The 15,048-nt window shown below is 39.6% G+C and overlaps 1 protein-coding gene across 3 annotated transcripts in view; it reads right to left on the bottom strand.

The window, feature by feature from the left end:
- DSP (desmoplakin) overlaps nt 1–12,092 on the bottom strand; it is a 93,148-nt gene extending 81,056 nt beyond the window's left edge. For 2 of the 3 annotated variants that reach the window (XM_063923110.1, XM_063923111.1), the window contains exon 1: nt 11,591–12,090. In XM_063923110.1, coding sequence (XP_063779180.1) covers nt 11,591–11,802 — 212 coding nt within the window. In that variant the 5' untranslated portion in view covers nt 11,803–12,090. Of the gene's footprint in view, nt 1–11,590 lie in introns of all 3 variants that reach the window. The other variant, XM_063923109.1, reaches the window with a different exon arrangement.
- Between the last annotated feature and the right edge of the window lie 2,956 nt (nt 12,093–15,048).

The raw sequence follows: 15,048 nt of genomic DNA, 5'->3' as shown, positions 1-15,048 counted from the left end.
TGTAAGTCAACCCCTCTCCCTCCCTCCCCCCCCCCCACCTGCCGTACTGTGTAAAATGGGGACACCTGTCTGCCGGAATGTGTAAAATGGGGACACGTGCCCGCCGGAATGTGTAAAATGGGGACACTTGCCTGCCTTTCTGTGTAAAATAGGGACACTTGCCTGCCGGAATGTGTAAAATGGGGACACGTGCCCGCCGGAATGTGTAAAATGGGGACACTTGCCTGCCAGAATGTGTAAAATGGGGACGCAGTCTGCCGGAATGTGTAAAATGGGGACGCAGTCTGCCGGAATGTGTAAAATGGGGACTCTTGCCTGCCTTTATGTGTAAAATAGGGACACTTGCCTGCCTTTATGTGTAAAATGGGGACACTTGCCTGCCGGAATGTGTAAAATAGGGACACTTGCCTGCCGGAATGTGTAAAATGGGGACACTTGCCTGCCGGAATGTGTAAAATGGGGGCACGTGCCTGCCGTAATGTGTAAAATGGGGGCACATGCCTGCCGTACTGTGTAAAATGGGGGCACGTGCCTGCCGCAATGTGTAAAATGGGGAAACTTTCCTGCTGCAATGTGTAAAATGGGAGCACGTGCCTGCCGCAATGTGTAAAATGGGGACACTTTCCTTCCGCAATGTGTAAAATGGGGGCACGTGCCTGCCGCAATGTGTAAAATGGGGGCACGTGCCTGCCACAATGTGTAAAATGGGGAAACTTTCCTGCCGCAATGTGTAAAATGGGGGCACGTGCCTGCCGCAATGTGTAAAATGGGGACACTTTCCTGCCGCACTGTGTAAAATGGGGGCACGTGCCTGCCGCATTGTGTAAAATGGGGACACTTTCCTGCCGTACTGTGTAAAATGGGGGCACGTGCCTGCCGCATTGTGTAAAATGGGGACACTTTCCTGCCGCAATGTGTAAAATGGGGGCACGTGCCTGCCGCAATGTGTAAAATGGGGGCACGTGCCTGCCACAATGTGTAAAATGGGGACACTTGCCTGTTGTACTGTGTAAAGTGGAGGCACATGCCTGCCGCAATGTGTAAAATGGGGACACTTTCCTGCCGCAATGTGTAAAATGGGGACATTTGCCTACCGTGCTGTGTAAAATGGGGACACTTGCCTGCCGTGCTGTGTAAAATGGGGTTGCGTGCCTGCTGTAATTTGTAAAATGAGGACTTTTTTTTTTATCCTGTGGTGGCCGTGATGATGAGATCAGATGAGGCCACGCCCACCTTAACAAAGCCCCACCCATTTTAACGAGGCCACGCCCACTTGCCGGGAGCGCGCGCGCATGCTTTTACTCTTTATATCTATGAGGGGGGGGGCCCGCATTTTTTTTATGTGAATTTGGGGGGGGGCGCATTTTTAAATCTCGCACTGGGAGCCAAATTGGCTAGAAAGTTAACGGCCCTGGAAGCACATCACAAAGGACAGTGCATATGCAATTAGTATTGATGCGATATGTGGTGGGATGAAGAACGCAAGGTTAGTACATCCCGCCCTATGTTTTTAACTTGTCATAATTTGTTGTGGCAGACACAGATGCCGGGACAGCTGATTTTCAAGCGAGCTCTATCTCTTTAACTTTAACCACTAACTAGTAGCAGTGAAAATGTACACTGCCGTGCACAGCGAGGGCCTGAGGAGGGAGAGCGATCTAATGGGTTCCTTTTTGTGATCTGGATCTAATTCCAATAAGAAGGAGTGGGGCCTAGTTGGCTGCCGCTATCTGGACATGACAATCATTCCCGCAATCCAGCTCCAAAATATTTCAGTTTGACATATAACATGTAGAAACTACTGTTTTCACATGTACAGTATAATGGACATGTTCCCCTTGGTGAATAGACCCCATAGTCACATTTATCATGTAATATACCTTTAAGAACAGACAAAAATGCAACATTAAAGTGTCAATTAAGTCTGATTAAATACAAACATCTGTTATGCTGAACTTTAAAAAACAAAAATCAAATGACAGTATGTTTACCTACTGAAGACTGATTGCAATTATCAAATAAATAATGCAAATGGATCAAACAACCACTCAGAAGCTGCTGTTCATTGTCATCCTCTAACTATGCATTTTGTACCAGGGGAGTTTATATGCGCATGCATTTCGCTGCTGCCAAAAGGGCTGGCTGTGACTGCACATAGGCACTCCACCTATAGGCGTCAGAACAGCCTCTCTGGCCCCCACTGCCAGATGTAGGTAAATGGGGGTACTCACGGAGAGGTCGCTGCTTAAAATCTAAGCAATCTGACTAGATTGCTTAGATTTTAAGCATGATCTCTCCGTGTGTACCCCCCACAGCGATAGCGATGCGCAGCCCCGCGCTTCGCTATCGCTGGTGCTAAATTGGACTGCATGCAGGCTCAATCGAGCAGGTCGCTCTCAGCGGAACCCCGTCTACCCCCGCACGCTCAGCACACATCGCGCTGTACTGAGCGGGGGGGAGAGATGTGTCCTGGGCGGTTCTCCCTTAACACTTTAAACTGATAGCACAATGAAGTCCTTGAAGCTCTGGTGGCATGATTAACTGCAAAAATACTGTTCTTGCAAGAGAGATCAATGATTTGTCTGTGGTATTCCAGGTAATACTATTTAAAGAAATACAATAATTAACAATGACAATTTCAGCTGCAAGTAAACCAAAGACATGCATGAGAAATAGGCAAAATAACAACATATGTTGGAAGAGGGTATAACATTGACAAAACGCAAACAATCACCAAACCAAAGCAAAGAGGTACAAATTCTCTACAGTCTCTCATATTTGATGGTAAAGCTTCACTTACTGAATTTTAACTTTGTGTTTTCTACTTGGCAATTTGTATATGATTGCAAAATTCGTTTATTTATACAGATGCTAAGAAACCGACATGGAATGAGGATACTATGGGAGACTATATAATAACATGATGGACAGTCGTGAAGTCTTCTCTGCAGCTACATCGGAACAAACCAATCCTATATGCATGGGCCAGAAACAACTATAACACCAACAGTAATGGTAAGGAACAAAAAGATCATTCAAATTGTGTATATAAAACATTCTATAATAAGCAAATAACATCTGAACAGAAAATCTATTTCACAACAACAAGATCAGTGTATTAGCAGAAATACACATGAATACACTATTTGTGGAGTTTATTAACACAAGCTAAAGCTTGAACAGCTACATAACCAGGACCTCTGCTTATTAAATTATACCAAGCTACATTAATGAGGCAACAAAGCCATAACTGATTAGTCATAACCAGTTAATAAGCATTTTACTACTGGAAATGGCAACTTACCAAGCAATTAATGGTCATATAAGTGAAAATATTTCCGACGCATCAGAGGTAGGAGCAGCTTTATTCACAAGTGTCTATCACCAACCACAGACAACAATATTTATTACAACAAATTGGAAACAAGCGCTTCCAAAGGAATCAGTATTGGATCCCGACGGTCGGGTTCCCAGCGGTCTTAGGGCCTGATTAAGGGTTAGGGCCTGATTAAGGGTTCCAGCCACCCTAGGCTAATGCAAAAGTGGCCGTCCCCCATACGCCCCCCACACACACACACACACACACACACACTTCCCCACCACCAATTGTTTTGCTTACATTAAGCTAAAAATCTGTATCAGGCTTGAGCCTCAGCTCCATTCATATTGCCAATTACCACCCTAGCAGTGATGGCAACGGCACAAGCGGCATCATTCACAGCCTCGGCGGAGACAGGATCTCCTCTTCCCAGCGTCCCTGCCTCAGTGACGACAGTAAATCCCAGCAGACACCGCAGCACCCACAGTTCCCGGGAGAGATCTCATGAGACCTTGCACAGCCCCAACTCCAGCGGCACCAGGAAGCGCTCCCATCCCAGCGCAATATAATATTGTCCTTTTAAAGTGCACAGTATATTGTCCTTTTAAAATGCACAGTAGTGTAGTAAATCTCCTATTTATGGATTCTTGTCAACCTCAAGATGCATCTTATATATAGGCATCTCGTACGGAGTAAGGATATTGCAACAGATATCAGGAGGTATATCAGTCCAACAAAGATGGAAATAAGGGCCCTTGATGGGATGGGGGGTCCAGCTGTGGATCTTCTATATCCTCCAAGATGGTAAATTGCTGGTAGGCTTCTAGTTCCTCACCAATCCACCAACGCCTTTAAATTTAGCAAGTCTTTGTTGTGCAGATCCGCTGGAAGGTTTAGCTTGCTGCATATCAACACATCGCAGACCCAGAGAATTATATTCCCGATATTTAAAAGGGCAATACTTTAACCATACACAGTGGTGTTCCAAGTGGGTGATTTGTTAAACAAGCCCGTCCTTAGCTCCTTCACCGATCTCCAAGGCCGCTTCTCTTTACTTAACTCGGAGAGGTTACGGTACTACCAAATACAACACTGGTGGAACAGCCTCCATTGTGTTATCACCCCACCGAATCCTTCTATAGCATCTATATTAGGCTGAATTTTTAACAAAACACTTAAAGGTGAAATTTCTTTCTGGTACAAAACGTTAGTAGAACTAACTCCGTCTCCCAAATTCAAAGCCCAAGTTCGTTGGGAAGTGGATATTGGGTGTGTTCTGCATGACTCTCAATGGCAAACATTTTTTCAGTCTTCTTATAAAATGTCTAAATGTCTGAACCACTTTGAGATGCATGTCAAATTACTGTTTAGGTTATACCTAACACCTGACAGGTTGCATACGATTTGGCCTGCATGTTCAAAGTTTTGTTGGCACCTTTGCGGTGAAGTGGGCCACCTCTTCCATGTCTTCTGGACTTGTCTTCTTATTAAGATATTCTGGGATGAAATATTTGTGTTAATTAATAAGGTTCTTGATCTCTCCCTGTTCCCCTCTCCCTTTATAACACTATTGTATGTGTAGCCACGATCAGTAGGTTCTCACTTACGCTATGTTCTAGGACACATCTGTATTGCGGCCCGCGCGATCCTAGCCCAGAATTGGAAACAAACAACCCTCACCACCCCGTCTACTGAAAGTTATTCACAAAATCCAGCTTCATTTTCTAATGGAAACCAAATACATCCCTTATTCTTTTTCTGCTAACTCTCCCCTCTGGTGGATGCCTTGGCATGTTTAAATCACAGAAGGCGAGGGTGCAAAATTGATTGTGCATACCTCCTGCTTGGACACATGTCTGCCTAGTCCACATGATGATGGAGAACCTTCCCATTCTTAATTCTGGGATTGACTCATTCTTACTAGTGGGTTGTTGTTGTTGGGGTTTTTTTTGTTTTGTTTTTTTACTGCAGCCTTTGTTTTCTGTCATATCAAGTTTTGCATATTCATTGATGTTTGTAAGTATGTTCAGAATTGAATATTATGTGACTTCTTTAGCTTTATGTCTCATGAAGTTATATGATGACCCCCACCCCCACTCTTTTTCCCTTCTGTACCCCTGTTTTGCAAAACTAAAAAATTATCAATAAAAAATTATTGATGTTAAAAAAAGGGCAATACTTTTACTAGCCATGCCTTGCTAAAGTATTGCATTTTTATCATTCCAGCATAAACATGCTGAGCTCACGCTCAGAAGTGTCAGGCATAACAACCTGACTTTGTAAATAAACCCCATGGTGAGCCATATATATTGCGGTAAACTCCAATAAAGGCAGTTTTCTGACGTTTTTCCGCATTTTTTTATATATCCCGCGCTGTTGGTGTGTGACATACTGTACTGTACGAACTGACTGATTACTATAGGCAACTTCTTCAGTTTACACAAAACAACTTTGAAATGTAGGAATCGTTCATATTGTGCCCATATAGTAAATAACCACCACACAAATGCACTCGGATCCAACTCACAGGCACATATTTAGAATACCAAGGGAACTGTTACTCCGATATGACAATATGCAGGCATACAAATCAAACAAATCAGCAATGTGCTCTGTGTAAGGCAAGTTGGTGAAATATAACAAAATAACAGGTCCTCCTGCAGAAAACTACCTAAACCTCTCATCACTGCATATGCCAAACACGTGGCCAGTAACTTGCCCAGATGTAAGGTGCAGGGAAACGTGCGACCATGATATCTTGGCCACTTGGACATAGAGGTCTTTTTGTAGTAGATAGCTGAACAGTCCAAATTAAGAAAGATCATTTGTATGAAGCAGTATAGAGAAGCCAGTGATTACTGTAAGGAAGCAGAAGATTTATGGGAACTATCCAACAGCCAGGAGCGTTCAACATTATTGGACACTATAGAGTAATCATTTGAAAGCAGAGTTCTACATTAATGCAATCATGATACAAACAATGAAATTACATGAAACAGAATTAAACCTTTTCTTGCCCAGAAGAGCTTACAATCCAAGAGCGAGGTACACTTTATACAAGAGGTACAGGATTTATTTAATGTCAAAAGCCTTCACAAGAGTACATCATAGTACATAAGACCTTAGAAGACCGTTCATTTATAGCCACTGCTTATCACTCTCCTGATTCACAGGAGAATCATCTAGATCAGAAGGTAATCTAGAACAGGGGTTCACAACTGTCGTACTTGTCTCTTTCTGATGTAAACTCCAACTGGTGAAAGTACACATTAAATACAACAGAATTCAAACATTTTAATATAACTAATGACTTAATAATTGTGCTAAGCCATAGCACCTTTAAATGTGGTGCATTGGGATTCTAATACTGCTACTAATCACCTCCCCAAATCGCCCCATCCAGAAATCAGGGAGTCCACTAAACTACTTAACTCGCCAAAGATAGGCAAGGTCTTCTTGCCAACTGTTGCCAGTTGGGCACCAGTCTTTAAGGGTATACATGGGATAAATCATGACACATTTACTGTAATATATACAGAGGATAATACAAAAGAGCTGAGAAACACTGATTTACTGTACAGCATTGAAAGCTTATTTCTGTGCCAGTATAAGCCACAGTAGAAATCAGACAGGAAATGACGGTAATTAAACACTTCCTACATAGGTGACAAAGTGCATGTTGATAATGTACAGGTTGAGTATCCCATATCCAAATATTCCGAAATACGGAATATTCCGAAATACAGACTTTTTGAGTAAGACTGAGATAGTGAAACCTTTGTTTTTTGATGGCTCAATGTACACAAACTTTGTTTAATACGCAAAGTTATTAAAAATATTGTATTAAATGACCTTCAGGCTGTGTGCATATGGTGTATATGACACATAAATTAATTGTGTGAATGTACACACACTTTGTTTAATGAACAAAGTTATAAAAAATATTGGCTAAAATTACCTTCAGGCTGTGTGTATAAGGTGTATATGAAACGTAAATGCATTTTGTGCGAAAATTTAGGTTCCATCACCATGATATCTCATTATGGTATCTAATTATTCCAAAATACGGAAAAATCCGATATCCAAAATTCCTCTGGTCCCAAGCATTTTGGATAAGGGATACTCAACCTGTATTTATATTTTGGTAGTTTCAGCCTATGTAAGATCAAGTTTTGTTGTTTACGTTAAAACTGAAAGACACTGATGGAGGCATCAAAGAGCATTCACTACTCATTAACTATTGCAGCTTGAAACATTGGATTTGTTCTGGAATTTGCCACTCTCCAAAACAAAATACTCTCTCATGTCATTACAACAACAACAAAAAACATGTCAGTAGCTTCAAAATGACAAATAAGATAATTTTTTAATAAGTGTTTGCCCCTTTGCACCCTAATAAACCCTGGAGCAATCTGTTATCTTCAGATGTCACTTAATTCATTGTTTGTAATCCACAACATACAATTACATAATATTGCTAATTTACTTTAATACACAGGTCTGGAAATGCACAATCTACAAGAACAGGTTTATTGAAAAGTACCAGAGAAAAGACATAAGATGATTTAAGTTTCGAGGACACTTGTTAAGGGGGCCCTCAAGAGGCCTATGGGAACTGACAGAGTTACAGTTCTACAGGGTATAAACTGCAGTGCCAAGGGACTGTAAGCCATCTAAAGGACTCTTATACCAAGGGTGAGAAATACTTTTGTAATCAATTACTGTCTTTTTATTATTATTATTATTATTATTATTATTATTATTATTATTATTATTATTTGCAACTAAAAAAATGTTCTAGATTAGTTTATTCTCTTAATTTCCATTACAGTATTTTATGTTGATCAATGGCAAGTATTACAACATCAAATATATTCCATAATGAAAGAAATAAAGATGTAAAACATGCCAAAACATTAGAGGGAAGAGACATTATTTTTAAAGGGATAGTGCGTTACTTTACAGTGTTATTCTCAGTACAGAATTCCCCTCTAGTCTGGGCATCTCGTCACTTTCATTACGTTTCCAAACACACTCCTGGACTTTGCCCCATTCCTTCCCAGAGCCTTTCCCTTATAGCAAAGGGCTGGCAAGTTGCAGTCCTTCTTCAACTTCTATACAAAAGTTACTCAAAGACTTAAGACTTATGAAAATAAATTTAAATTTTAAAGGATAAATTGAGTATGTAGTTTAACAATTGCTCAAGAGGATGTATACATGTTATAGCCATTTCATTTTCCACTACTTGACTTTGCTTAACACATCAGAGGATGATCCTTACACAGTAATGATAGTTTACAATAATCTCTTTCAAATAATTTAGCAGAAAGTACAATTATGAGAAGAAATATACCTTTTTTTAATCCTCTGTAGGTTTGACTAAAGTTGCAAGTGAATGAATGCTCTAACAATGCTATAGATGAGTCATCTGTACTGTATACAGACACTAGTACTGGGCATATTATAGCTGCAGCCAGAGACCATATTCTAATGTTACTGCAACAAGCATCTAGTAATTATCTTATACAGAGTATGCAGGCTACAATATTTTCTCATAAAAATGATAAAAGTAGTTGTCAAAGCTGGAATAACAGCCTTGAATGCATTACATCATTTCATCAGAACATACAATGCTGCCTACGCAACCACAGGTCAGAGTGGTACAAGTTAGCCAGACAACCTCAGAGCTTCAAGATTTATTAGTGTTCTCTGTTTTGTCTTTAGAGAGATTCTTTTGTCAGGGCTGGATAAAACAAGGAGCTGTTCTGGAATGTGAGGTCACACAAACAGCAGCAGCTAACCCATCCACAGCAAAACACTGTCCTAAACTTGACCATCCCTTTTGTTTTGGAGAAACTTGTAATGCTACAGTATACATTATAATGTAGGAGGTCATTTGATCGCTTCCAAAAAGTCCAATGTAGAAACTGTTTTTGAAAAATTATAAACATTCTGCATTGTAAATCATGAGGGGGAAAAAAAAGTTGGCCAAACACTCTGCCCCACCCTACCCCCCAAGCATGCTTCTAGATGCAAAGGATTGTTGTTCCTTCAATGCATTCCATCTACTTTTCCAATTTAATTTGCTGTTGGTTATTAAAATAAATATTTTATTGAAAAACGCTTACTATTTTTTTGACCTTTGCAAACACAAAATATCATAATAGGTGTTAGTGCACCAATCACAGTTGAGATGCTCATAAAGGTGCATTATAATTATGTGCTCAGCAACCATCCCATAGGATCATCGCTACCCACTATTAATTAGGCTTGCCATAATATCCCTTTAATCCAGGACACCTATGATTTAAATGGGTTCTGTGGCTAGTTAAATTCAAGCATGCATTTCATTTGGTTTGTATCAGCCACAGAACCTGTGCAAATCATAGATGTCACAGATTACAGGGATATTATGGCAAGCCTAGCCATTTTTTATCATAACTCTGTTATGACTTTATGGTGGTGCAGTGAGATGCCCATTGTTAACTTTATAACTACGCAAACTCTTTTTTATTGTTTTACATTGTCACTTCTATGCAACACACTTAATACACGTACAATAAACTTAGTTGATATTAAATAAAGTTTTTAAATCTTGCAGTTTATTTCGCTATAGAGAAGATTATATCAGGCAACTTGTTTCTCTACTGCTTCTAAACTTCAACTCCCAGCATGCTTTGTGAGACAATGGCTGGCAAATCATGCTGGAAACAGTAGTACGGTAAAACACAGACAAGCCACATTGCCTCCGCAAGAACTACAGAGAGAAAGTGTAAAAGAACAAATAAAGTTTAAGACATGACATTTGTATAAATATAAGATAATGTATGCTTGTCCTTCACCTATCAGTGAATGATAAAAACTGTACAGACAAGTTAGGGAGTGCTTCTTATCTTGTGGGAAAATGAAAGATTTAGAGGAAACCTGCCAAGCCTCCTACACAAACACAGTATCCCCCCTGCAAAACTGCCCAGAGCGTAAAAAGAGAGAGAAAATTCCTGTCTGCTCAGTAACTTGTGGAAAGTAAAGGCCAGTGATCTCAGCCTTCCACCTAGAGCGCAGGGAATGGGAGGGGTGTTACCTGCTGCTTTTATGTCAACACTTGCAAAATATGTTCCCAACAATCAACAGGTAAAGAACTGCAACAGTAGTACACAAATGCTCTACATAGTGCCTCAAACAGGTGAAAAACATACACAGGGAAAAGAATAATGACAAACACATCGCTATGCAGGAAGTATAAACTGTTTTCTCTACAATCATATCTGTCACGGTCAGGTGTGACAGTGTTTAGGCCGACTAGTGACAATTATTTATATAGTACTATAATACTCTGCAGAGCTTTACAATTAGACTGTGTATGATTATATAATGTATAAGTGTGCATGTGTGTTTGCATTTTTATGAAAGTGTGAATGTGTGCTTGATTTGTGTCAGTGTTTGTGTGTGTAGTGTACTACGTGTATTTTACGTATGTGGCTGTTACCGAGTTGTGTGGAAGTACATTTATGCTTATATATGGAGTTAAAAAATTATATTGCAAATTGCAGTGGTGTGTTTTAATTTAACGGCACAGGCCATAATCTAATTTTTCAATTTTAATAAAAATGTGTGTTCCATTTTTCAGGATAAATGTTTCACTAATGATGGATTGGTCACAAAAAATTAATAAATAAACAAAAAAAAACTGTTACAGGTAAAAAGTCTTGAGAAAAGAAAAGGTTACATTTATGCAATTTGGATATCATGCAAAACTCATTTGAATACTTTAAAGAGAACTAGGATAAAATTTGCTTGTTTCTCATTCGGTTCTACAATTCCAGTTTTAATTATTGCAGTAGTGTTTTATTATAGGCTTGTCACAAAAATGTATTAGGAGACAGCTGCGTATGAATAAAAAGGTTTGAGACCACTCTGCTACAGCAACCGGAAACGTATCAGCAAACATTTAAAAACAATAACATTGTCTAAAGAGAAGATAAATGAATAATGCACTCTTAACTCTGTATAATACTGAAAGGATTATTAACTAACATAAAAGCAACTTTTAAATGGAATTACTATCAGTGACTTGTTTATTATGGTTTTACTAAACCATAGAGCCTTTAAAATTAGTAGTGTTAACATTTGCTGCTTTCTTTATATAAGATTACAGTGGTGTATGCTCCAATCACTGTGTACGGCGCTCCAGAACCCTTGTGGCACCATATAATAATAATAATACAGAACAGTACATTTCTGTGGTGCATATTATTTGTATCAGTTCCTCACCCATAGCCATCTCCGGTATGTTCACTGTAGCTTTGCTGGGCATAGTACATCTTCTGCGACATTCCTCCTCCTCCTCCTCCTCCTCCTCCTCCTCCACCTCCAACCATTTTATGGTGGTTGTTCATCTCATACCTTAGATCCGGGCCAGACTCTGCTCTAGTGAGCCTGCCTAGGGTATTGATCCGAGTATGGGACCCTCCGTTAATACTCATTTTGTTTCAGATCAGCAGCTGACAAAGCATTCGAATCAGGAAAAGTAGTTTACGTTTGGAGGTATAGACAGGTAAGGCTGGCCTAACCCCAAGCCAGGGAAACCCAGGTCTGGCAAGACTTTCTTCTCAGCAGAACAGAAAACAAAAGCCAAAATAAAGTAAGTGTATGGTGGATAAAGAGAAGCTAAGCAGAATGGGCACAGAGCTTCCTCCCTGTTTGCTGTACAGCTCTGTGCCTGTGTGGTCAGAGAGTCTGAAGTCAGGGAATGGGGGGAGGAGTAGGAGGTGGCAGGTCTTATCCAGCCCTCTCCTGTGAGAAGCCAGTGGCACACCTTTGTTTCTCTGTGCTTTTTTTCATAAGTATTGTGATTGCTGGCAACACCCTAAATATCTGTTATCCCAGCCCTGCCTCCACCCCTCGCATACTGTATGACAACAGCAAGCTCTCCCACTATAGGTACACATGTCTGCAAATTAATTATGTAAACCTGGATTAAGTTTTCAGGTACATTGGTTTCAATGACTTTCAACAGATAGTACTATTATTAGTATAAATGACAGTATTATGTTTAAAAATCCTTACTGTAGCCACAATATGTTATGTTTTTAAATAAAGGCGACAAAATAATCTGTACAATAAAGTCAGTCGAGTGCCGACATTAGCACTTGTCCACAGATGTGTTCATTGAATCAATCATCTATAGATCATTTTATATTAGATTACGAGGTGTGGCAGGTGAGCTACAGTATAGTGGTGTGTGCTGTTTTCTCTTCATGCATAGCACAGTACAAATGTGCATAGTTTACAAACATTTCATGGGCAGATGTCATGTGACATTTGGGGGGAGATTTATCAAAGCTTGGAGAGAGTTACAGTGGAGAGAGATTAAGTACTAGCCAATCTGCTCCTAACTGTCATATTTCAAACAGACTGTAAAATGATGGGAGCTGATTCATTGAAACGTTCTCTCTCTCCACTGTACTATCTGAAAGCTCTGATAAAACAGACCCTTGGTGTTTTATATTTGATCAGCGTTTTGGTCATAAAAAAAATGCATACATACTGTATAAAATCTAAATACATTTAGCTAATTAAATAGTATTAACTGGCTACGTGACTGACTGATTGTTATAGCTTGCTGTATTTGTTTGGTTTTTTAAATAGTTACTAGTGACAGTCAAGTAAAAAAAAAAAAGTTATGCAATACAATAGATGTAATAGCTTTGCACTGTATTCATACACCTGAATTTTGGAGTGGTCAATGATGAGCTTCTTGAAAAATTACATATATGAATAAAATTACAAATAGTTTGCAAATTCAGAAACGCTAGAGGAGGATTTGGCTAGTGTTGCAATCAGGCCAGATTGTCACAAATGAGGCCTTGACAAATGAAAACAACACTCGTCTATACAAATTGGCATGCAAACTACTGCTTTAATGTTACTCAAGAGATGGTTGATGAGAGTTGTAGGCCAATTACAGAGAACAAAACTTATTGGCTTTGTCATTGACGTTTTTAAATTTGATATTTCATTTACAAAACACCATTTATGTGAGATTGCCTACCTGCCTTTGATAGCAGGTGTACGTACAATAGAGAAAAACTCAAAGATATGAGCTTGCAATGAACCATGCAAATTCTATTCACTGCTAACAGCTGTGATCCTCCCTATGCTGAACGCAATGGCTATTTACAAGGAAGTGAAGTTGTAGCTGGAGACACAACACTGGACACAACCGTGCAAAGTCACTTAATTATATTCAAATGAAAAAAGTCTAATAGGACAGATTGCACCTCATTTTTCACTATTTGAACTGACAAAAGTATATAGCTTCCTGTGGCGGGCAGGTGTATTCCTTGGCTGTAGTTGATTACTGAGAAACATACCTGGATTTAAGCATTATCACTAGCCACGACAAAGATCCTCCAGTGTCACTTCTTCTTACTGCCGCTTAGTAAATGTCACAGCTTCCGCATTGTAAGCCTGTAGTACTGCACCTGCCTTCTCACCCTTGTACATTTATTATCTAGATCTGGTATTTTAACAATTTATGCCTACAATGTGACCAATTTCTCTCCACTCAGTCCTGTTGCACATTCAGCAGAATTAGCAGCTATAGGGGGTAATTCCAAGTTGATCGCAGCAGGATTTTTGTTAGCAGTTGGGCAAAACCATGTGCACTGCAGGGGAGGCAGATATAACATGTGCAGAGAGAGTTAGATTTGGGTGGGCTATTTTGTTTCTGTGCAGGGTAAATACTGGCTGCTTTATTTTTACACTGCAATTTAGATTGCAGATTGAACACACTACACCCAAATCTAACTCTCTCTGCACATGTTATATCTGCCTCCCCTGCAGTGCACATGGTTTTGCCCAACTGCTAACAAAAATCCTGCTGCGATCAACTTGGAATTACCCCCATTGTGTGGAAATATATGCTGGAAGTTTCAAACAAAACACTATGTCATATGCAGACACACAGATCCATTCCAAGATTTTGTATTTAAATGAATCTCAGCAGACTGGATAAGCCTTTCCTACAAATTATGCACTGGGTACCTAAAAGGAATCCCCACATCCAAAAAAATTAGATAGCTATAAACGTTTGCACATTTCTTATGTGCAAATGTATATTTATATTAGCAATAATATGCTCCTTTGTAAGCCATAAGTGATTAGACCTCTCCACATGAGCGTCCGACTATACATACCTATTCATACATACTAATATACATATTCATACTAGTATACATATTCTAAATACTAATAATAATAATAATAATGATGATGATCATAATAATAATGGATTTAATTTTACCAAAAGTACTATTAGAAATTGGTTGATCTCTAAGTAGAAATAATTTACCTGGTTGGTGAAGGCGCACAGCTACTGGTTATGCAGAGTCATTTGTGACTGAGGGAGCGTAACTGGGTGGCAATGAGGAGTTTTGTGAATGGGCAAAGTTCAGAGAGGGTGTGTGGTCGGATGTGCAGGCTTTGAAGCATTATAAACACACATAAACATGTCTGTTTTATGACGGATTTTATGAACCACGGACAGGGCTGTTGTGTGTTAATGATGACAATATGAAAGCAAGCATATAGATAGGAGTGGTCCAGGTATAGAGATACGTATAACACTGCATACTGGCAAATACGCTTTTATTTCTGTGCAAGGAATGCGTTAATACTTGCCACTGACTTAACTATGCATTGGATCATTATGTCCAGCTTGTCCAAAA

Source organism: Pseudophryne corroboree, chromosome 5 (assembly GCF_028390025.1).
Source record: "Pseudophryne corroboree isolate aPseCor3 chromosome 5, aPseCor3.hap2, whole genome shotgun sequence".
Lineage (NCBI taxonomy): Eukaryota > Metazoa > Chordata > Amphibia > Anura > Myobatrachidae > Pseudophryne > Pseudophryne corroboree.
The sequence above is the reverse complement of the archived record's forward strand: the minus strand, read 5'-3'. Positions and strand labels throughout refer to the sequence as shown.